Genomic DNA, 24,084 nt, shown 5'->3' on the forward strand with positions numbered 1-24,084 from the left:
TTCAAGTTAATGGAAACAAGTCTTTATTAAGTAACTTTTAATATCAGAAAAATAAAACTCTTATAATTCTCTTTACAGCAAATATATAATATCAGTGCTTTGGCCATCTTAAGTTAAAGGCCCTTTATCATAAAATATATGGTTTTAAATTTTACTCAAATTGAATTTATAATCCCTATGACTTCCCTACATATACATAACAAAAGAGTGTAGTAAAATTAGCAAATACTAAACTATATTGATAATTTATCATTCTTAGTTTGTGGTTTTTAGAAACAGTACACGCACCTAATATATGTCGATTCCTTGGCTTATTAGTTGCAGTGTACAATGCAACAAAATACAAAATACATGCTTGGTGAACATTCGTTCATATCTACAAGACGGCAGCTAGAGATTAGGTTTCAATACTGACCATTTACTATCCTACAAGCAATTAGCATTACATCATAATATGCCATCAAGGCAACTTTTTTTATACTGAAAAAATCAAAATAAAAACCGTTATTTGTAAACTTTTATACGAAATGTAACTCTTCAAGTGGAAATAAAAAATAAAATTTGTCTATTTACTATTGAATACACATAGGATTTCAATTTTCATTATACCGAGAAAAAAGCTCTTTTGTGTTGGGAAAATAATGCTTCAAAAAATAATTAGTAGAAAAACCCACTAGTATAATGTTTTGTCCTTTCAATGCCAGCACAGATTTGGGAACATACTGAGGATGAAGTTATAGACATCCACAGGTGAAATGTACGAGTATATTTTAAATAAATCTTTCCTTGTGATTGGAAATAGTTTTGAAATGAAGTAAACTGATTGGAGGTTGTCACAGCTGCTTTTGTGAATTATGCCAAGGGCATCATTATCCCTTTCTCCCTCCTCCCTCCCCTAAATTACTAAAAAATAAAAATATATTTATAATGTGCAAGACAAATATGGATTGAACATAAAATGTTTCACATTTTGATCTATAGTCTAAAAATTAACAGCTCGATCACACTAATGAATGGAATGTTTGCATCCTCAATTATCAGCCAATATAGGTGCCATCCCAAAGCCCTTCCTGATATGGGAAAACCCAGGTGGCCATTTCCACATTCACCAAGAGAGGCAATGGGCAGGAATTCACAATTGCATTCCTGAGCCACTGATCATACCAGCCTTGAGCACTCTGGGCGAGATGAAAGTTGATGTAGCAGTTTTTGTCCCAAATTATAACCAGTGATCTAGTAAACTGCCATCAGCCCTATCATTACCAATAAGTAAGCACAATGCATTAAAAAGTTACTTGCAATCCTGCAGAATTAGGCATATGTTGTTGTAAAATAAAAAACAAACCTGTTTTGTCAAAACTGGCAGTGTAAAGAAGGCAGCACTGGAAGTGTATGAATCGTCTGTAATGCCAAGTACCCTCCATAAACTCTTAAAGTGGTTAGGCTTTGGGACCCATTGTTATGAAATCTTAGACGTACACACTTTTCTCATAGGCTCACACAACCTATGATTATCTTCACTCAGCCAAGTTGAACTTCAGCTTTAGCAATTCTTATATAAACTATGTCTCTGGGTCTACAGGATAGTACTAATAATTCAAACCAAACTAATAGACAAGAGACCACTTAGGTTTAGTGTTACCATAGCAGCCTTTTATAAGTTTACTAACAACTTTAGCCTAATCCCAATAAAGCCTGATAACAGTCATAAGAAATCATTAGGAAGTTTACTGGGGGGTACCATTATACCCATGCCTTTACGAGTCCATATAGAGATATAGTATTTATGTATATATATATAGTTAAGAGTGAATTTGGATTGCCTGAGTAACAGCTGTCTGGCAAACTGGACATGATGGCGTTCTCTTTTCACAGATCTTGTTGGCACATTCCATGCAGAAGAGGTTGTGGCCACATGGAACTAGGGCAGCAATAACCTCATTCTCAAAGCAAATCACACAGTCGTGCTTTCGTCTTGATTCTGGAGGTGAGCTAGAGGTGGAACCACCATTGGAAGAGGAGTAACTATTGGTACCATTAGAAAAAGCAGGGATATATATTGGAAGGCCAACATGGTTGCCTGTACTAGGTGGGTCGCTCCTAACCCTCCGAGCAAGTGGATGTTCTATGCTCTCAGGAAATGTAGGAGACAGACGAGGAGTAGATGGCTGACTTCCTCTGCGCTGAGTCTTCATGTTACCAGAAGGATCACTCCCAAAGCCAGAGAGTGGGTTAACTGGTTCAAATGGAGTCCAGATAGTTTGAGCAGATGTTGGTAAAGAGTCAAAGGCAGGAGAGTCAACTGCTAGGTCTTCTGAGCCTACAGATGGTAGTGTATCTCCAAACCAGAAGTTTCCTGTGCTAAATGGGCTTGTTGGACTAAAGTCAGCCAGCCTATTGCTTCCAAAGTAGGAATCTGTGGAGCCACTTCCTAGAGAACTGGAACTATCATTTCGATAATTGGATATCATTCTTGCGCGGCTAGGAGGAACAGGATTGGAGGAGAGCCACGCAGAGCCAAGAGTGCCACCTTCAAAGCTTACATCGGTACCATTGTAATGGAAATCATTCTCTTCATTGAGCTCTATATAGTTTCCTGTACGCATGGCAATATGCATTTCTATTTCTTCCCGTGCTCGGTCAACATTTTCAGGCATCCCTGTCACTTCAAAGACAGGTTCCTTATCTCTGCTCGGAGTTACTATGTAGGTGTGGGTCTGCTGCTGAATTCTTTTAATAGTTGCTCCTTTGGGTCCAACCACTAATCCTACCACACGATAAGGGACCCTGACTTGGACGGTGGTTTGACCGGGCAGATTAGGACTACATGATAATCCTCCCAGGGCAGGCCCATTTTTGTTTCGAGATGCACGAATCATGGAGAAGTGCTCTGCAGCTGAGAGGATCTCTCTTTTCGCCATGGCAACATCTTCTTTCCTTCCAGTGACAACAAAAATGGGCTCTTCACCACGAACAGGAGTCTTGATATACGTGTTTGTCTTGGCTCTCAGTGCTTTAATTTTACAACCTGTTAGAAAGAAAACATTTCATAAGAATCAACATCTACTTCAATGATATATATAAAGACAAATCACAGAACGCACCTTTTAAGCTAAATATCTGGTTATGGGTAAGTTTTAGAGTTTTTCACATAGCTAGGAAGTGGCGGAGCCAGAAGTAAACCTAGTTTGACTTAAAATCTGTGGTCTTTTTGCTAGTCCAAGAACCTCAATTTTCACAATTATCTGACAGAAGTTATTAAACTGACTTCCATCTAATTATCTTACCACTTTAACATTACTCTTTCCTCTGTAAAACTCAATTGATGACAAAAACACCGTGCTCATGGCTAGTAGGTCATCTCACTTCTGCTCCCACCAGTTAAATTCTAGGCCTGCTATGATTCAGTTTTGTTTATTCCCATGTTGTTTGTGGTAGGTGTACTCACGCTAGTAACTAAATTATCTAAATTACTGCATAAACTAGTGAAACATGAATGCAAAAAAGATGAGTATCTTAAAGAAAAAGCTGCTATTGAATTATGAATAGGTGAGACAGCTGTAAAGGGCTGGAATTAAAAAAAAGTAATATAGAATGATTTTGTAATCATTGTAAAGTCCTGCTCCATTTAAAAGAAACAGATACTGCAGATTGTATGGAATGTGGGTGCTGGGTGTGGTTTTATTCAAGGACTGCTCTGATTGACAGACACAATTTCAAATAAAAGGCCATGACCCCAAATCCTAAGTATATTTAAGTTAAAATAAAACATCTAAGACACATATGTATAACTTTACATAATTCTCCACTTTAACCAACTTTTTTTTTTTTTTTTTTGAGTAATCACAGATTACTAGTGCCAACTATGTGAAGATTAGAGGGCTTCAAACTGTAACTTAAAATGTCAAGTACACAACCAAGGAATAAAACTCTGGGGTTATACTTTTCAAAGACCCTAACTTGAGCTTGCCAGCATAGACGTGTTCTCATGAATATATCATACTATTCTTAGTTTGTCAAAATAAAGAAGCTAGGTGCTGTAATCCCAGCACTTTGGGAGGGTGAGGCAGGTGGATAACCTGAGGTCAGGAGTTCAAGACCAGGGTGACTAACATGGTGAACATGGTGAAACCCCGTCTTTACTAAATACACAAAAATTAGCTGGGCGTGGTGGTGCATGCCTGTAATCCCAGCTCCTTGAGAGGCTGAGGCAGAAGAATTGCTCGAACCTGGGGGACAGAGGTTGCAGTGAGCCGAGATTGTCCCACTGCACTCCAGCCTGGGCAACAAGAGTGAAACTCCATCTCAAAAAACAAACAAACAAACAAACAAACAAACAAACAAACAAACAAAAAAAGAAGCTAGGTGCTACTGAAGTGTCACAATCTGAGCATGTCTTTTTCTTAAATGCTCCCTTCCTTTTTTGTCCTCAATAAATTAATATTCCTATATCACTTTAGTCAGATGATGCTTTTTTTTTTTGAGACACAGTCTCGCTCTGTCACCCAGGCTGGAGTGCAGTGATGCATTCTCGGCTGACCGCAACCTCCACCTCCCGGGTTCCAGTGATTCTCCTGCCCCAGCCACCCAAGTAGCTGGGACTACAGGCATGCACAACCACACCTGGATAATTTTTTGTATTTTTAGTAGAGATGGGGTTTCACCACGTTGGTCAGGCTGGTCTTGAACTCCTGACCTAGTAATCTGCCTGCCTCGGCCTCCCAAAGTGCTGGATTACAGGCGGGAGCCACCGCACCTGGACGATGCTTTCTAATAAAGCACATGACCTGATCACTTTTTTGCACAAAGTGGAACTTGTTTGTTTGCCCTTCCAAAGCATTCCCAAGCCACTAGGTGTTGACTACACAGGTTGAGTTATCCCCTATCCAAAAACACATGGGACCAGGCATGTTTGAGATTTTGGAGTATTTGCATCATACCTGCCAGTTGGGCATCCCTACTCTGAAAATCTGAAATGCTCCAGTGAGTATTTTCTTTGAGCATTATGCTGGTGCTCAAAAAGCCTCAGATTTTGGAGCTCTAAAACAAAATCAGAGGCTTTTTGAGCATTTAGGATTTCAAATTTTCGGATTAGAAGTGTTCAGCCTGTATGTGCTTTTGTTCTACAACAGAAAATCAGTTAGAAGAACAGAGAGTACAATGAAACTTCCACATCTACGTATCATTTATACAGGCTTAATGTCCAGGAGATTCCCTCATTTAGTGCAGCAGGTGCAGTTTGGTGTGCAGAATTGAGATCACTTTCTATTGATGCTTAAGAAATTCTGAAAGGGGTGTATAAACACAGAACTGGTCATATTCTATACTCAGGGGAGTTACTATTTGGATATGTAAGTTCACAGTGGGCTACAACTTGACAAGGTGGCAAGAAGGCAGTCAGCCACAGTTACATTCCTAACAAGAGACAGACAATATTCTGCAGAAAAACACTGGGCAAATTGCATTAAGGACAAAGGGAGAATTAGTCTAAGGGTCTAGGGTTGGTCCCTTTCATCCCTTACTAATATTGACCATTAGAAAACTGAAAATAAATAAAAGAAAAAAAAGGAAAACAGAAATAAAAGAGAAAAAAGAAAACTATGTAAAAATCCCTTAATCAAATACTTTTGATACTATAAGTAACTGTCAGTCACACCCTTAGTAGAATATTTTCTGTTAAATACCTAACAGGTATATTATTAACTGAGGAAATATGCTTGAGGGTCCACAGAACACTATCTAGCCTATGGTTGGTATTAATAAATAGGTGTTTAATGTATGGTTCATTGGGTACAGAGAAGACAAATGGTTTGAGCATGGGCCACTCTTGAGACGGGGGAGAAAGACAGGCCTGGTCTACACCCAAAAGGGTCATGTGTTTATTAGGTTTTGCAGATCAGGGAAAAAAGTAAAAGGAAGACAGCAAAGCCAACCCTGGTTTTTTGTTGTTGTTGTTTTTTGAGATGGAGTCTCTGTCGCCCAGGTTGGAGTGCAGTGGCACCATATCGGCTCACTGCAACTTCCGTCTCCTGGGTTCAAGCAATTCTCCTGCCTCAGCCTCCCGAGTAGCTGGGATTACAGGTGCCCACCACCACACCCGGGTAATTTTTAAAATATATTCTTAGTAGAGACGGGTTTTCACCATGTTGGCCAGGCTGGTCTCAAACTCCTGAACTCAGGTGATCTGCCCGCGTTGGCCTCCCAAAGTGCTGGGATTACGGGCGTGAGCCATCGTGCCCGGCCGCCAACCCAGTTTAAGCCACTGCCAATAAAGACAGAGGAAACTATTTCTTCACTTCCCTAAATCTTTTGATTATAGTATCCTAAACTCAGATTAGGGATTATAGGGAAGCTCACCAATCATACCACTGTTTCTGTAGGAACACATATTCTGAGTTCCAAACAACTAACATGATTTCTCAACTACAAATACATTCTAATGTTGGGGACTACTCGAATAGATACTTTTTAAAAGGTGACACAAACTAAAGGAGAAAAACAATCTTGTTTTGTAATTTTGCAGGTGACGAAGGTATTAGCTTTTTTGAGTACTTTAAATTGAGTTTTTATTTGAAAACTCGAAGATATTTTTAAAAATAATAGAATTTATAATCTCAGAGTGAAATAAAATTCAGAAGCCGTATTATGATATATTAGCCTGTATTTTTTAAGTTGCTACATGGCACAAGTCACCAAAAACAAAGTAAAAAAACCTAAAATATTTATAACATTATTAGAAATGGCTAATTTCTCACTTTCTTACACACACACAAACACACACATACACGCATGCACACACACATCTCTCCCCTACAAATCAAAACAACAAAAACCCAATAAAAGGGTGAAAGAAACAGCTAACATCCAAGTAAATATACAAATGGCTCTGAAGATGGAAATTCCCATTTTCAAGGGAACTGACCTATTATTTTCTACCTATAAGATTGTCAAATAACAAAAACCTTACAACAATGCTAGTAAGAGTGGGGAAAAGAACTCTCATATTTAGCTGTGAGAGTATAAACTGCCCTCTAAGAGTTATCACAGTTATAAGCCCATATATTCTTACGCTTCTACAATCTTCTTGTACAATTGATCCTGTAGAAATACGTGCACAAGTGCAAAATAACTTCTGTATTTTATAATTATTGTTTGAATTAGCATGAGGCTGGTACAGCTATATAATGGAATGCTATACACTCATAAAAGTGGTTGACCTAGGGGGACAGGGAAGGAGGGAGGCAGTTTTCACTGTATATTCTTATTTATTTTTTTAAATAAATTTTGAGTCATACATACACATTACTTTTTCAAATAAATAAGTTAGAAAAGAAAAACAAATTAAATATACAGAAATGATACACTTTACTAGTCTTAGCATATTGATTAGACTTTTGGTTAGTGCTACTGATATTATTTTAAATTACAGTAGCCCCCCTCCCTTATCTGCAGTTTCACTTTCTATCATTTCAGCTCCTTTCAGTCAACCATAGTCCAAATGCAGGTGGGTACAGTACAGTATAAAAAGATATTTGAGAGTGAGTAAGACCACGTTCACCAACTTTTATTACAGTATATTGTTATAAGTCTTCTATTTTATTATTGTTAATCTCTTACTCTGTCTTGTTTATAAATCAAATGTTATCACAGGTATGTACATATAGGAAAAAACATAGTATGTATATATAGGGTTTGGTACTCTGCGGTTTCAAGCATCCCCTTAAGGTCTTGGGAAGGCATCCCTGTTGGATAAGGGGGGGACTACTGTACAAACAGCAGGGTAAATGATTTTGTAGCCTCAAAGTTGAACAAAGTTTTGAAACTTAAAAATGTGAGGACTACACTTCTTATAGCTACAGATAAAAATCCACATATGGCAAGTTGTATTCAAGGTAATCAATGGGCAGAAGTCTAGACTAGACTGTTTAGAGGTCAAGAACTAATTTTATCTTGATTTGGAAGTAAATTCCCTAAAAAAAGAGTCTCCAACTTAACCTCACTGGTGTAGGAACCCATTTTCCTTTCCTACATCACTGTTGCTGGGGCTATGTTTCACCTTAAAACCCTTTAGCTGCAGCTAGAACTCTGGTCCTCTCACTCCCTGATACAGCAAAGGATTCTGCCTTGCTTCTCCAGGGTAAATAAAGAGAGCTTTTCCTAGCCTTAGAAATTAAGACGGGGAGGTCCTCTGCTGCTGGGAAAGGGGTTGAAAGAAAAGAAATTAAAATGAAGGTAATCTTCAGTGTTTTTCAAACCATGGGTTGCAGTATCAATTCAGTAGGTGCAGTCAGCATTTAAAAAAAGAATTCAGTATGTTCCAAATGTTTCAGTGAAATATATAATGGGCTGCAATATAAAATGTTCTTTTTCCTGTCAGAAAAGTTTAAAACCACTAGACAACATCACCTTTAAGGCCACTTTCTAGTTCCATTAACACATGTGAAATGATGTACTTACAACTAAGAACCAGTACAGTGATAGTGAAAAGGAGGGAGTGTGGCATTATTGAGAAAACCTGGGTTTAAGATCTGACTTTACAGATGAAATTTCCATACAGTTGAAAATGGTAATACTATAGTTCTGCTCTATGGTCACCTAAAGTAGCTTGTGGAGGCCAGACAGCTCAGACATATTTGTAACACCAAATTTTTAAAAACCCATTATTTATTTTCTAGCCACCAGCAACATATCTTGGATACTCAGAGCAGGATTTTTCAAGTTTTGTTTTTGTTTTTAAACCATGGTTCATTTAGATGGTAGCAAAAAGACCACATGGCCTATCCATACCATTTGTTCCCACTTCCCAACAGAAAAAGCACCACGTGATAAAGAATTGAGTTAATATTTAGGTCACCAGTAGTGTACAATTAAGCAGAAAATGAAAGTCCATGGAGCTGTTCATCATTCACCACTAAATCCTTTAAAAAGCTATAGTAGACAGTATGATAGGCAGAATCCTAAGATGGCTCCTCAAGATTCCTGGGCCTAGTATGTACACATACTTTCAGTTAAACAAACACTAACCTAGGTGGCCCCTGTGAAGGGACTTTGCAAATATAATTACAATCCAAATCAGTTCACCTTAAAATAGTAAAATTATCCAGATTATCTGGGTGGGCCTGACCTAATCGTAAGTTTTTTAAAAGCAGAGGTTTTGGCTGATTGTGGTGGCTCATGCCTGTAATCCTAGCACTTTGGAGGCTGAGGCCAGAGGACTGCTTGAAGCCAGGAGTTAATGACAGGCTGAGCAACATAGCAGGACGCTGTTTCTACAAAAAAACAAACAAAAATAAAAACAAAAAAAAAAATTAGCCATGTATGGTGGTGTGTCCCTGGAGTCCTAGCTATATGGGAGGCTAATAAGGTGAAGAATTGCTTGTGTCCAGGAGGTCATGGCTGCAGTGGGTTATGATCACACCAATGCACTCCAGCCTGGGCAACAGAGTGAGACCCTGTCTCTTAAAAAAATTTTTTTTTCCCTAGCATGACTCAGAAGAGAAGTCAGAGAGATGTGCTCTGGCTAACCTGGAAGAAGAAAGCAAACAATGTATGTTGTAAATTGCCTACGGTGACCCCAAGGCAAGGAACTTCAGGTGTCTTCTAGGAGCTGTGAGCTAGAAGGAAAATGGAGGTAGAGGTCATCATCCTGCAACACCCACCTCCCACTCCCTACTCAAAATGAATTTTATCAAAAACCAGCAAGCTTGGGTGAGGACATGAGCCGCAGATAAGCACTGCAGTCCTGCCCAATACCTTGATTTGAACACAGTGAGACCCTGAACAGACACACCATGCCTAGACTTCTGACCTACAGAAATGGAGATAATAAATTTGTGTTGTTGTAAGCTGCTAAATTAGCAGTAACTGTTACAAAGTAATAAAAACTACTAGAGATTCTCAGAGCCCTTAAAAACTCCACAATCACTGCCCCAAGAGAGGAGAGACTAAAATGTTAGATATATTACATTCTTATTCAATACCCTACAAGACATTCTGGAAGTCTCTCAAGAATTATTGTAAGAAGTAGCTTTTGGCTGTGTGTGATGCCTCAAGCCTGTAATCTCAACGCTTTGGGGAGCTGAGGTGGGAGGATCACTTGAGTTCAGGAGTTTGAAACCAGCCTAGGCAACATGGCAAAACCCCATCTCTACAAAAAATATAAAAAACTATCTGGGCGTGGTGGTGCACACCTGTGGTCCTAGCTACTTGGGAGGCTGAGGTTGGGAGGATCACCTAAGCCTAGGATGTCAAGGCTGTAGAGATCCGAGATCGTGCCACTGCATTCAAGCCTGGGCAACAGAGTGAGACCCTGACCCAAAGAAAAGAAAAAAAAAATTAAGAAGCAGTTTTCAACATAAAGTACTGTATTAAGGTGTTACAGTAAATATGGAATTGCCAATAGTTCAATTAAAGTCCAAAAATATTTCTGTCCTTTAATTCCCTATTACCTGCTTTAGTTTCCTAATGCTGCCTTAACAAGTTACCACAGTGGCTTTAATGACATAAATTTATTGTTTTTACATATATTTGTTATTTTACAGTTTGGTGGGTCAGACATCTGATATGGGTCTCAACAGGGCTAAAATCAAGGTGTTTGCAAGGGCTATGTTCCTTGCAAGAAGCTTGAGGGATCCAGTTCCTTGCACATGCAGGTTGTTGGCAGAATTTGATTGCTTGCAGTGAAAGGACTGAGTGTCCTTGCTGGCTGTCAGCTGAGGGTCATTCCCAGCTTCTAGAGGCCACCTACATTCCCTGGCTTGTGACTCATCTTCAGAGCGAGCAATGGAGGCTGAGTCCTTCTCATGCTTCAAATCTTCTTTTTCAGATCTCAGACCCAACTGGGAAAGGTTTTCTGCTTTTAGGGTCTCATGTGATTATACCCAGATGATCATCCAGATGATCTCAAGCTCCCCAAAGCAAGGTCCATACCCTCAATCACGTCTGCATAAACACCTGCAACATCCCTTTTGCCAAATGAGGTGACATATTCAGAGTTCCTGGGGAATTCGGATATGGACTTGTTGGGTGGGTGGGATTACTCTGCCTATGACATTACCTTTCTCCTTTCCTTCAATTATTTTCCTTTTCTTCCAAGTACCTAGCTTTTAAATCCCAATTCAGGAACAGTAACCCAAAGGCCAGGGCAGCGAATAGACATAAGGTAGGGTCAGGAAAGGTTTGGGGAATCACGGGCATTGGAATAGGTGAAGGGATAAATCTAAAAATCAAGTAAGGGCTGGGTGTGGTGGCTCATGTCCGTAATCCCAACACTTTGGGAGGCAGAGGTGGGAGGATTGCTTGAGGCCAGAAGTTCGAGACCAGCCTGGGCAACATAGTGAGACCCCCTCTCTATAATAAACAAATAATATTAAAATAAAAATATCAAATAGGGAGAAAATATAGAAGCCAAGTGTTTACAATGACTTTTACTAGGAGATTATGTTTATGTTGGGAGATTAGTGGTTTGGTACGTGATACACAGTAAAAGTGGCTTCCACTTATCCTAGGCGTTCCCAGCAAAATCACTGCTTGGGTGAACTCTAAGAGCATTTTATCAATTGTGAGATAAAGTGCAGCCTAATACCTGAACTTACCCATTCACATGTTAAATTCCCTATAAAGATGCTAGTGCTACTTCCAGGTGGTATAAATGAACCAGCATCATTTCTGCTCTCAAGCTTAGTCTAGAGGGAAAAAAGTAAAGCAACACTGAATACAGTAACTGGTTTAAAGGTACCTACAAAGCAGTAGGTACATACAAAAGGAGATGACTTTAGTACTTACAGTAAATAAAAGAAAGCTTTAAAGGCATCTGAACTGAGGCTTAAAGAAAATGGTTTTGCCAGATGGGAAGGAGAGCAGAGGGAACTGCAAGTGCAAAAGCAGGGAATCAAGAGTACAGGATGGCACAGTCAGACAACTGGGTTCAGCAGTGTGAGAGCTTCATGTCACTGGAGGATAGAATGGCAGGGATAAAGCTGGATGGGGAGACAGAAGTCTCTGATGTCAGGCAAGGGAATTTCGACTTTATCGTGTAGTAGAAAAAACTGGAGATAGACAGTAACATAAACAGATATGAATGTTAAGACTAGGGGGTGCATAAAGGATGCAAAAGAGACAAGACGGGGGACTCACCACAAGGCCTATCACAATAATGAACAGAAAAATGCTGAGAACAAAGGACAGAATGCAAGGCTGGGGCTATGTATGACCACTGTTATGAACATCAAGTACTTGTGTTGTAGATTTTGCAAAAAGGAACTTGTTTTCTAGAAACTAAACGCATTATGTTTTCCATTCATTTCATACATTAGCTACAAATACAAGGTGACTAAAGAAAGCTCAAACCCTTACAAGCAAACATCACAACTGCATTATGTGTATATTTTCACTTTTGGCAGTCCTTGGGGTTTTTCTTCAAAAATTTCCCAAGAGGTTTTGTTTTGAAGGGTAAAGAGAGAGGGGAGTTAAACATCTTGAGTAGCTCTTCTTACCTTCAAGAAAAATAAAACTCTTTGGCCTGAAATTAAGTCCCCACCCCTTCTGCACATTAAGCAGCCATAACCTACCTTCTCCCAGACTTCATCCCCCAAACATGTCTTGTTCCTCTTCTATCTCTGCTCGGGTATTTCCTTACATAATCTGGAAAACCCTCCTAGTATTCCTTTTCCTCCCTGAGTTATCTGAATAACAAACATGGCCATTTGGAAAAGATAAAACTGTATGTGTGAAAGGCTCCACGAACTTAAGAATAATACAAACATAGGCACAACTCATTATTATAGCTATCATGTATGAATCCATTAAGGTCCAGTTCAAGGGAAACAATATAAGCAGCAAAAAACTGACTATCTGCAGGACTCGGAACCTGCTGTTTCAACGTTAGGGCAAACTATGATTAAAGACACTTCCTTCGTTTGTTTTTTGCAAAGATTAAATGAAATAATGTATTAAAAATGCTTACTACAATGCCTGTTATTAAGTGCTTAGCCCAAGTTGTCTTAAGTCCACACTACTTTCATCACACTATTTTCCCCTAAAAACACATCATTTTGGGAGGCTGAGACAGAAGAATCGCTCGAACCCGGGAGGCGGAGGCTGAGGTCAGCAGAGATCACACTACTGCACTCCAGCCTGGGCAACAAGAGCGAAACTCCGTCTCAAAAAAAAAAAACAAACAAAAACAAACAAACAAAAACCCTAAATCATCTCACGTTTCATGATATATAAGAATGAATGAAGGGGTTGTATTAATAATTTTATACAAAATAAGGTCCCTTTCCCCTTGGAATAGTCTAGACAGAATATTCAAAAGCTCCTTTCATTTTATAGAAACACATAAAATACTGTATTAAGGTGTTACAGTAAATATGGAATTGCCATTAGTTCTATTAATCAATTCTAGTATTCTATCTTCAGACTAATGAGTATCAGCTAAATCCCAGTAAGAATGTTTCATGTACACAACATTAATTCAACATTTTAAGTAATAATTTAAGAATGCAATGTATTCCTAAATGCATAATATAAAACTAATAGCTTTCCTTTCTAGGGTTCAAGTGGCCTCCTTGTAGCTATTTTAAGGCAAGAATACTGTTTGTCTGACTTTAGGGATTACTATGACAATACTTCAAACACCTTCATTTATGTGATTTTAGTTTCATTATCAGTATTCATATAAACATTTAATGCCTTCAATCAAGTAGCATCTACTGTACTTCAAACAAAAGTGCCAAACGACTTGAGGTTGACTGGGTCCTTACATAAAAAGCTGTTTGGCCAGTTGTGGTGACTTACGCCTGTAATCCCAGCACTTTGGGAGGCCGAGGTGGGTGGACTGCTTGAGCTCAGCTTCAGCTCAGACGTTCAAGACCAGCCTGGGCAACATAGTAAAACCCCGTCTCTACCAAAAATACAAAAAACTAGCCAGGCATGGTGGTGTGCACTTACCGTCCCAGCTACTGGGGATCACTTGAGCCTGGGAGGCGGAGGTTGCAATGAGCTGAGATTGCTCTACTGCACTCCAGCCTGGGCGACAGAGTGAGACCCTGTCTCAAAAAATAAATAAATAAATAAATAAATAAATAAAAATATGCTGGGAATAAAGGCAAGAGGGAAGAAAACCCCAATTAAAACAATATGGAAAGTACAATGATATAAACAATAAAATGGCAAGTTTATAAGAAAAAAATTTAGTTCAATAAAGTAAAAAGGAAGTATTCCACTTTGTTTTAGGTACTTTAACCCATATTAATAATGCAAAGATGACTAAGATTCAGTTCTACCTTCACTGACTTGTATTAACTTCAAGCACTAAAAGTATTTAGTGATACATGTTCATGTACAGATAGTGACCTATTTTCTTTTCTTATACTGTTGGTTGGTGACAGTAGTCAGATCTTCTACAATATCCTTGCTGATTTTTGTCTACTTGTTCTACCACTTACTGAGATAGGCACGTTGAAGTCTCAAACAATAATGGCTTGAGACCTTGGATAAGTTGTTTGTACCTCCATAGACTTGTTTATCCGTTCGGTGGAATTAAGAATGGATTAAATGAGATGACACATGTAGTTTTTGCACAGTGCCTGACACAAGTTTGTTGTTATTAAAAGACAAGTGAACTGATTTTTATACGGAGTTAAAAACATTTAAAGAAACTCCTAAAGATAAAACATATCATAAACTTTGCAAAATTGAGAAGATTTTGCAAAGTCAATCTAACTGGTAATATGAAATCTGGTTTACTTTTACCTAATTTTAGGGACTCTCTTTGGACAAAAATCAGAATATAAGAAATGTGACAGACCACCTAGTTAAATCTCATTTTAGACATGAGGAAAACCGAAGCCTAAAATTGTCCAGTTATAAACTAGTGACCCCTAAACCAATGTTCTCTCAAGCTGCCTTATTTTCCTAAATCCCAATAAGAATATTTCTAGTGTATTTTTAGGAGTGGAGAAGAATTCCCTGCATGTACAAGGTATTTTAAAAAACAGAAGTTAAATTAAATCTAAAACCCCTCTTTTTTCACTTATTTTAGACAAGACAATAAAAAATATTTAATGAAAAGGTTTATTATTTGGCCTTTCAGTAAACCTGAAAGAAAAAACCAGAAGAGGGTGTAAATTAGAGATGAAAGGCAGAAGTTTTCCTAACTGGGGAGCTTGAAATTATGTTCATGCTCTTTAGAGAATGTTAACAGAAACCTTAGAATTATCTGTCTGGGTACCATACAATGGAATTAGATTCATTTGTAAATGATTCTCTTCCAGACTTGCTTAGTTCTTTGCCAGGAAATACATTTCCAAAGCTCTGATTTTAAATAAATTTTAAGACATATTATAAATTTAAAAAATATAACACATAATTTATTGGTATAGCCTACGAAAAACTTACTAAAATGACATTTTTTGGCTTTAACTAGCATTTGTTCAGAGTATAAAAGAAATTTAGCAGTAAAAATTTACCTTATCTGATATATAATTTATCATCTCTGTACTTTCAATTGTACTGTCAATTTCTACTAATGCTATCTTCTCAGACTTGATCCTTACAACAAATGAGGGAAAGGGGAGAGAGAAACCTGGAAGAACAAGTAGATGAAGTAGGTTTTTTCCAGAAGAGAAAACAGGCTCAGAGAGGTTAAGTGATTTATCCAAGGTCACAGGCAGCAAGTGCAAAACACAAGGTTTCTAACTCCAAGTCCAATGTCCTTTCCTGCATTATACTAAATGGCACTGGTAGAAAGGCAGAAGAGAAGGCAAAGGGAAAGGGAGGCACAGAGAAGGGAAATAATAATAAAAAGGTCAGCTCCAAATGCAAATATATACTTTTACATTGGTAACCATTTTGGGAGATCTTTTCTAGTTGTTTGAAGCCACTCCCTCCCCACTTCCCCTTCAATCATGTTAAGACCAAATTACTTATGCTTACCTTCAACTACATCTGCAGTTTTCATTAAAGGATTTTCTTTTATTATTTTAAGGCTTAGTCTTATTATTCCATGATAGACTTTACTTGTGACCAAACCAGGCTTCTCTGCATGCAATGAGGAATTGTAGTCCGTACTTACCGGACAAGGGCAACAAACACTTGAAGTGTCCTTACATCTCAAACACTGGCATGGAAGAGGTCCTATAGTTAGTGTAACTTAAAATTCTCAAAGTCAGTTATAGAATAAAGACTTGAACTACTCAAACAGTATTAGACTATGCATACATTCAATTTAGTATATCTGGGTTTGGTAATCCTAACATTAGAAAATTATTTTCAAGGCTTAAATATCAGATTTAATCTTTGTAAGTCTCTATATAGTAACTAATGGTAGCATGGGGAAAATGTTAAAAGTAAATCCACAAATTATGGTATATAAGCTACTTGGAAAGCATTAAGAATGCAGTTTAATAAAAAAGGTATCACTTAAGGATCACCTGAATATCAATGGAGATTTAAACATAATTATCCATGATCTACTTGGAGCTTCTTAAAAAGCTTTTTTATTTTTAAGTGCAAATACACTCCTTTAGTATCTTATGAACATTATCTACTTTTTCTTCTTGAGTTTGGTTACAAATTCTACATGGCAGGAATGACACTGTTTAGAATTCTATAACAATCCTATAAATTATAAAATAGTACTGTGGTAGTCATCATGGCTCTCCTTGTGGGCACATACTTGTCATATACTTTCTCAACCATTTGAAGTTAGGTGTGGCCAGATGATTTGCTTTAATGAAATATGAGCAGATGTGATAAGCATTACTTCCGGATCTAACATTTTAAGACCAGTATGTGCTATGCTGTAGTCTTTCATCTTCTGGCACAACAGAAGATCAGTAACACTGGAGATGGTGGCTGCTGTTGGCCTGTGTCCCTGAATGACTAAAATGAGCAGAGCCCCTATGAACAAGAAATAAACCATAGTTGTTTTAACACTGAGGTGTCAGAGTTCTTTGTTAACCACAGCATAACAAGCCCATCTTGACAGAAGTGCCAAGTATCTAAAAGGCATTCAGATATCCGTTGGTTCTAGTTCTATTACATTGGAAGAATATAATGAGTCAAACTATCTGCTAAAGCCAAAAAAGGTGGACATGATTAAATGGTGGTTCCAAATTAATATCAGATTCACCTTAACAAAAGTAATGTGCTTAGTTTAGCACTTACAGTTTCATATATGTCGATTTCTTTATCTTCCAGAGTCTCTACAGGAATTGTAGATACGATTATGCCCAGGTGCAAAAGAGGAATCTGAAGCCTAGGGAGTTCAAGTGACTTGTTCAAGATTACACAGTGAGTTATTGGCACAGGAATATCTATTTCTGATTTGGTTCTTTCCAATATACCACAGCTGAACAGAGACTGTCACAGGCAGTTTGGTGTAGCTACGATAGGTATTTTTACGTATTGTATAAGCTACGATATTAAAATACACATACTAAAACATTTTTATGTTTAAGGCAAAAGTATTCAAAACCAAATCAGCAATATATTAAGCATTCCCTTATAACTAAATGCTACCTTTCCTTAAAAACTTACGCTGTAAAGAACCACCTAGAATTCCAACCTATAAACATTGTTTGAAAATTTTCTAGATAGAAATCTCTAACAGACTAACACAAATACTTGGTTCCCTGGATCATTTTCAGGTTGTTGGTAACCAAGGGGTACAAAATACACCCTTGAATTACCACTTCATTTCCCATTTCCTCCCTAGTGAATCAGAATAGTTCATTAGCTGAATAAGGCAGGAAGAAAGGCAGTAGATTCCCCACCCATTTGCAAAAACAATTACAGTAACTGAACCCTTCTCAAGGGTCCCAGAACTAATACAAACCATTATTAACGAAATTTAAATTTTAAAGCCTAGAAAAATTGTAATATTTAATTTTTAAAGCTAGTGTCTATATATATACGCAAATTAACTTTCTGTACTACAAATGACAGTAAATTTTTAGCTAGACACATTAGAACTATATTACAATTAAAACTGTGCCTTGTGGGTAGTACAGACACCAAAATTTTATCAAGTAAACTAATTTGGATAGTGGTATTTTAAATTATGCATATTAGAAATTCAGTATCCTGCGATTAGGGCACAAGTTAATCCAAAATACTAACCTTCCAGAGCAGAATGCTTCAATACTGAAGCGGCAATGTAGAGTACAAATAATTTTATTTCTGATGTCAAACTATGCTAAATCCAATCTCAACTATTTGAGCAAGTTAGCGCTCAGAACCTCTGTTTCTACCTCTCTAAACGGCAGTAACCACCTAGCAGGGTTAAACGGCACTGGTGAAGCACCTAACATAGTACTAAGCTAAGAGAAGTCCAACAATGCACCCTCATCCCCATAAAAGAAAAAGACACTGTGCTGTAGCATCATTCTGAAACTATTTATTCTCATGAAATATGTATTTCTCCTTGAAGAGAAAATTTATGTACAGCAAGACCAAGCTTTCTCTTTTTCTCCTGGTCACAGACGTATAAACCCTATTTCAGTTGTGTTAGAGCTTGAAGGGTGGTTCCACCCTAAGAAATTGGGAAGACAAATTGAAACAGTGTAAAGTATTAATTGTTAATAAAGAATTTTGTTTTATAATGTGTAATATATTAAGCACACTTACTATTCATACATAAATATCCAGATATTGGGAGTATGCACATTTTTTTTGGACAGGGTGTACAATAAAAAGAAGCTAGAGACGACTTTTCTAGACTACGTGGCTAGAGAACACACATAGACCATTAATTAAGGTCTAATGAAAGATACACATTTATCCTAATAGCAATATAAAATCTTGGGTTACAAGTCTCTAAACAACTGAATTTATGACATTTAGTATTAATTTATAATGTATTAAGAATGGGTATACAGTTCTATTTTAATTCACTTTTTAGTCTAAATGGATATAAATGACTGTACAAATTGGAACAAAACCTGCTGACTAAAATTAGACCTGTTAATCACTGTTAATATGTCTTGCAGGTACTATACTTAAAAACAGAGACGTTCTAAGTTTATAAAATTAGGTCTTAAAATCTGTTGTCAGGTTTATTTTTGATGTCCATATTCTAAAACTTCTTTGATTATATCAACAAGCCTCTTCAGTTCCTGGCTTTATTTTATAGTATTGTTGTTTCACAATAGATGCAATGCTTTAAAAAACAAGGCCAATTTAACATTTACAAATGACCATATGCTACTGGGGAGTATAAATTCGAGGTCAAACACTCTGCCAACTTTCATCAGTATCAAAAGCGGTAGTTTGTGTTTTAGAAAAACACTGGAACTCAGAGGCCATCTACATGAGTTGCTAGTCTATGTGACTCAGAATTCCATTTGTCCTGCTCTTTGCTTCAGAGCTGAAGTCATAAATGTCTCCATCTGTGACATAATTATTTCCAAAATCAATTAAGAGATGTCAAATAGAAAATTATGGCTTCAGGTAATACATAAAATGGCAGAAATGGATAATTTAATCTTAAGGATGAAAGTTTAGCTCCTTCAAAGCAAACAAGAAAATGAAATGATTTGCCCTGTTTTACTCACTTAGGGCAGATTCTCTCCCGTGGGGAAATATAATACTGTAAAAGAATGTGAACATTAGAAGTCACTTCGTTCTCCATACGAGTGAGCAAACACTTTACAGGTTTATTACTATGCTGCTGGGACATGGGGGTGGCAAAGGGGTCAATGATCCACAAGTTGTATGGTTCAAAACAGCAAAAGGACCAGATTTTCTGCTTTTAAGATAGAGGATGATGACATACTTTTAACAGTATTGTCAACTCTGGGAAAATACAAGGTTTAAATGGAAGAGCCAGCAATTTGTCTCCATGATCTAAGACATAATTAAATTCGACATTTCCTTATTAACCAAATAAACACAGCCCTCAAAAGAAAAGCTAAGGCTTTATCTCATTTCCTATCATGTAATAGCTGGTACAAAATAAAAACTTGGAATTCACTTTACTTTTAAAAAACTGATTTCTATAAAGATTAACAACATACACAAGTAAGGGCCATTTAGCAGTGCTTTAAGGGGTGTCTACTATAATGAAGGACTAAAGTTTGTATTAAACTAAATCTATAAAATACGTTATCTTGTCCTTCAGTAAAACTGGCACGTAAATGTTTTCTTCCTTTGTTACCCTAGACTGTTACCATAAGCACACGGAAGCAACTTGTCCTGAGAAGTGGCATCTTCATATGGCATTCAGGCTTCTTCACATTCTGGTGTGAACGCCTGCCTTCCCCCTTTTCCACCACTCCCCTTTACAGACCTCAAGTATCAAAACAACACTACTTGGCAATTATACCTAGGTTAGTCCTCCACACCCCTCCTCACATTGTTCCTCCACAGTTTTTCAATCTCCATTTGTTAGACTCCTTCCTACCCATTTTCCAAGGCCCTCTCCATAGATGTTCTCTTACCTGAGACTTTGTCACACTAAATACACTATAGTTAGTGCCATTCTACTGTTTATTAGACTGTTATCTTCTTAAGGGCAGAAAGTCTGAATTAACTTCACATTCTCAACTCAATACCACAAACTCAAAACCTGGCAAAATACAAGCTTGGTACATAGCGATTCCTCAGTGTTCTTACATGAATGGTCAACTCATTCTGATCCAAATTGAGATGTTGTAATTTTATCCCATGTAAATAAAAGTTTTCTCCTGGATTATTACTCTAAGTATCGCCAAAACCAAACAATCCAGGTATTTGAAACTCATTAACCAGAAGAACGACAAGCATAAGCTATCTTTCAATTGAAAGGTCCAGCTTTGAACAGTGACTGTAAGTGCCAATCATCAGGCAGTCTGAACTAAGCTATCTCCTTTATCCAGATTTCAGATGAGTTTTTATTAAAATCCTACACATAGGAAAGAAATAAGCCAAGTCTGATATGTGAAACCACCATTTCGACAGAGCTCTTATTTATGTGTACTTTAGACCACTTGGGAAAGATGAGATCATTTAAGCGGCAGCGCCATCATCTCTCTTTATTTGACCCCAACAATGCTCTCAACCTAACAGTAAAGAGGCATGCATCAACCAGGCTAAACCACATTGTCATGCGGTGGCAGCAGGTAACATCTGCCCCTTTCATAAAGGGGAAATGCTACCATAAAGAACTTAGGACCTTCCCTAAAAATGTCGGATACAGAGGTACCCCAGGCATCCCCTTCCCCCACCTTCACAAATCTACTCCTGGAATCTGAGACATAGGTCCTTTGTCTGAACAATGTGGGAGGAGTCTGTCTGCAGTACTGGTGTGCTAGCAAGTGAAGAGGAGAATTAACTGAAAACTGTATAAACCGATGAAGTTTCTTAATTACCTTAGTGTCCATTTTTTCTTCATCCCGCACACCGAACAGTTTTAAAAGACAGCCAGTGTGTCAGTGTGTCTTTCCGAGAGTTGAAACGTATCGAGAGAAATACAGTTAAGATAGGCGGCAGTGAGTTGGGCTGCTTTTCCAAAGCTAAGTTTCTCAACAGCGGAGGGGCAGGGGATGGCGGTGATACCGACCATTTGAACACCCCTTCCCTCCCCAGTGAGCTCTGTCTACAGGCCTCCATTTCTGTTCTTTTCTCCATCTGAGCAAGTTCTTGTAAGGAAGGCTGAACGCTTTTAGAAGACACTCGGCGGCGCAAACTTGCAATCTCGAAGCTTTCCGTACCCAACAGCGAACCCACAACTCCTCGAGCCCGACCTTTTACCACCTCACTGAGGTTTCTGGTGCCACGCCAGCCTGGTGTTCCACGAATACAGCCCAAGTAACGTGAACACCACCGGACTGGGTCGCCCGAGAAACTTCACACTTTTTACCAGGCAAGACGGGCGGAAAAGCGTGGGTTTTCGCAAGGTGACCCATCTTCACATCTGGTCGACCCTCGGCTCCTCCCAGACCCCTTCGCGGTGGACTTGGGGGCCTCGCCGGGTTCGCCTTTTCCGTCCCACGCTCCTTTCTCTCGTCTCCCCACCCACGCCCGGGGCCATGCCCAGCTGGACCTCCCCACCCCTGCACTCACCCTGGCGGCCGACGATCTCGGCGACGTGCTCGGAGCTGGGCACCGGGACGCACTCGGTGGTGTTCACGCTCTTTCTCCGGAGCAGGGCCGCCTGCTCCCCGTTCAGGGCGGCCGCCGCCGCCCCACAGCCGCCGGGGCCGTAGGCGTGGGACAGCATCGCCGCCATCATGCCCTGGGCATCGTCCCCTCCGTACAGCACCCCCGCCGCCGCCGCCGCGGCCGCCGCCTCCCGGGCATCGAAGCTGGCGGCTGGCAGCAGCACAGACCCCAGGGACCCGCCTGGGATCTGCTGGGTCTGAGAGGCGGTGGCCGCGGGCGGCGACAGCAGCAGCAGCGACGACCGGTCCTCCTCCTCTGCTTCCTCCAGCTCCTCCTCCTCCAGCAGGTCTCCGTCCAGCTCCGCTTCCTCCCCCTCCTCCTCGTCCTCTTCCAGCTCCAGCTCGGCCGCCTCCGGGGCCCCGGGCCGGCCGGGCGGAGCCCGCTCCTCTGGAGACAGCCCCGCCGCCCGCCGGGCCTGGCCCTGCGCCGCCGCTGCCGGGGCCCGAAGCGCCGGGGCGCCGGGCTCCGCCGGGCTGGGGTCGTCGAGGCCTAGCGCGGCCAAGCGCTCCCTCAGCAGGAGCCCGTCCCCCTCGAGCTCCGGGCCGCCCGAGGGCGGCGGCAGAGGCGGCGGTGGCGGCGGCGGCGGCGGGGGCGGCTGCGGCAGGGGGGCCGGGGCCGCCGCCAGGGCCAGGGCCGCGGAGCTGCCGCTGGGCATCGCGGCGGCGCGCTGTCAATGGCGGCGGCGGCGGCCGGGTCAGGCGCGGCAGGCGGCGAGCCCCATGGCGGACAGGGCCAGGGCCCTGCTCAGCTCGCAAACACCTTTCCTCTGGGGAGGCGGCGGGGCTGGGGACCCGGGCCGAGGAGCGCCAGGGCCGCCCGGAGACCGGAGAGGGCGGGGTGGAGGGGCAGGGGAAGGAGGCAGAGGTAGGTAACTAGGTGGGTGGGTGGGGACGGCGGCGGGGCGGGCTGGTGGAGGTGGCAGCAGCTCCCCTCTCAGGGTTTCTTTTGTTTCATGGCCTTAACCAGCCCCCGGCGCGCGCGGCGGCGGCGGCTACGCCCCACGCCGCTCTCCGAATGAAGCCGGCGCGCTCTGATTGGGTGCTTTTAATCTCTGGGAGCCCGCCTTCTCCTCCCGCAGCCTTCCAACTCCTTTCCCCAGCCCCACCCCCCACCCTCCTTCGGGCCCCGCCCCTCCCCTCCCCAGAGCTCTCTGATTGGGTGACCGGGACCAGCCAGTTCCCGAAGCCTACTCCTTCCGTCCTCTCCCCGCCCACCTCCCTCTCATTCCTCCCGGCAAGCGCGGAGAGGGACTGTGATTGTTCACTTTACACGTCACTCTTTGTGACGTCCCCGGCGGGGGCGGGAAAAAGGAGGCGGACGAAGGCGCTGCTGCAGAGGCTGAAACTAAGGGCCAAGCGGGGTTTTGGCGCAGGCGCGTGCCGTAGAAGCGCACACCTGGATTTGTTTCCCCTCAACCCTTCATCCCTGTAGCCCATGTGGCTGAGTTCTTTTAGGGAAGGCACTGTGTGAGCGGCCTGGAGCAGAGCTGCAGGCATACGTTCGAGAGCATTGTTTCCTCGGGTTGAGGAAGAGATCGCCCCCTTCAGAGGAAGGGCCTTAAGAAGAGTCACGGAAGGAGGGGCCACGCAGTATTCTCCTATCCCCTCGCGGGGGCGGTTTCCTGAGCCGCGTGGCTCCCGGGCCTTCCCTCTCGGACTCGGGAATGCTCCTCCCTCGGGGCCGGGCCCTCCCACGCCCCGCTGGCCCGGCTTCTCTGCCGGCAGGATGGTTACATCAGCAGCCTGGAGGTGCTGAAGTTTAGCTCTTCGGGGTTTTTTTTTTTTTTTTAAACGGAGTCTAGCTGTGTCGCCCAGGCTGGAGTGCAGTGCTGCGATCTTGGCTCACTGCAACCTCCGCCTCCCGGGCTCAAGAGCTTCCCCTTGCAGTGGCTCACGCCTGTAATGCCAGCACTTTGAGAGGCTGAGGCGGGCGGATCACGAG

At 40.9% G+C, this 24,084-nt stretch overlaps 1 protein-coding gene across 1 annotated transcript; it reads right to left on the reverse strand.

Annotated features, from left to right (window-relative positions):
• Positions 1-23,227, reverse strand: MEX3C (mex-3 RNA binding family member C). Its single transcript, XM_014342365.5, has 2 exons — positions 22,045-23,227; positions 1-3,028 (listed from the first exon to the last, which is right to left on the reverse strand). Exons 1-2 carry the CDS (start codon positions 22,796-22,798, stop codon positions 1,803-1,805), a joined length of 1,980 nt encoding a protein of 659 aa, XP_014197851.2. The 5' UTR covers positions 22,799-23,227; the 3' UTR covers positions 1-1,802.
• Between the last annotated feature and the right edge of the window lie 857 nt (positions 23,228-24,084).

Source organism: Pan paniscus, chromosome 17, assembly GCF_029289425.2.
Source record: "Pan paniscus chromosome 17, NHGRI_mPanPan1-v2.0_pri, whole genome shotgun sequence".
NCBI classification, from domain to species: domain Eukaryota; kingdom Metazoa; phylum Chordata; class Mammalia; order Primates; family Hominidae; genus Pan; species Pan paniscus.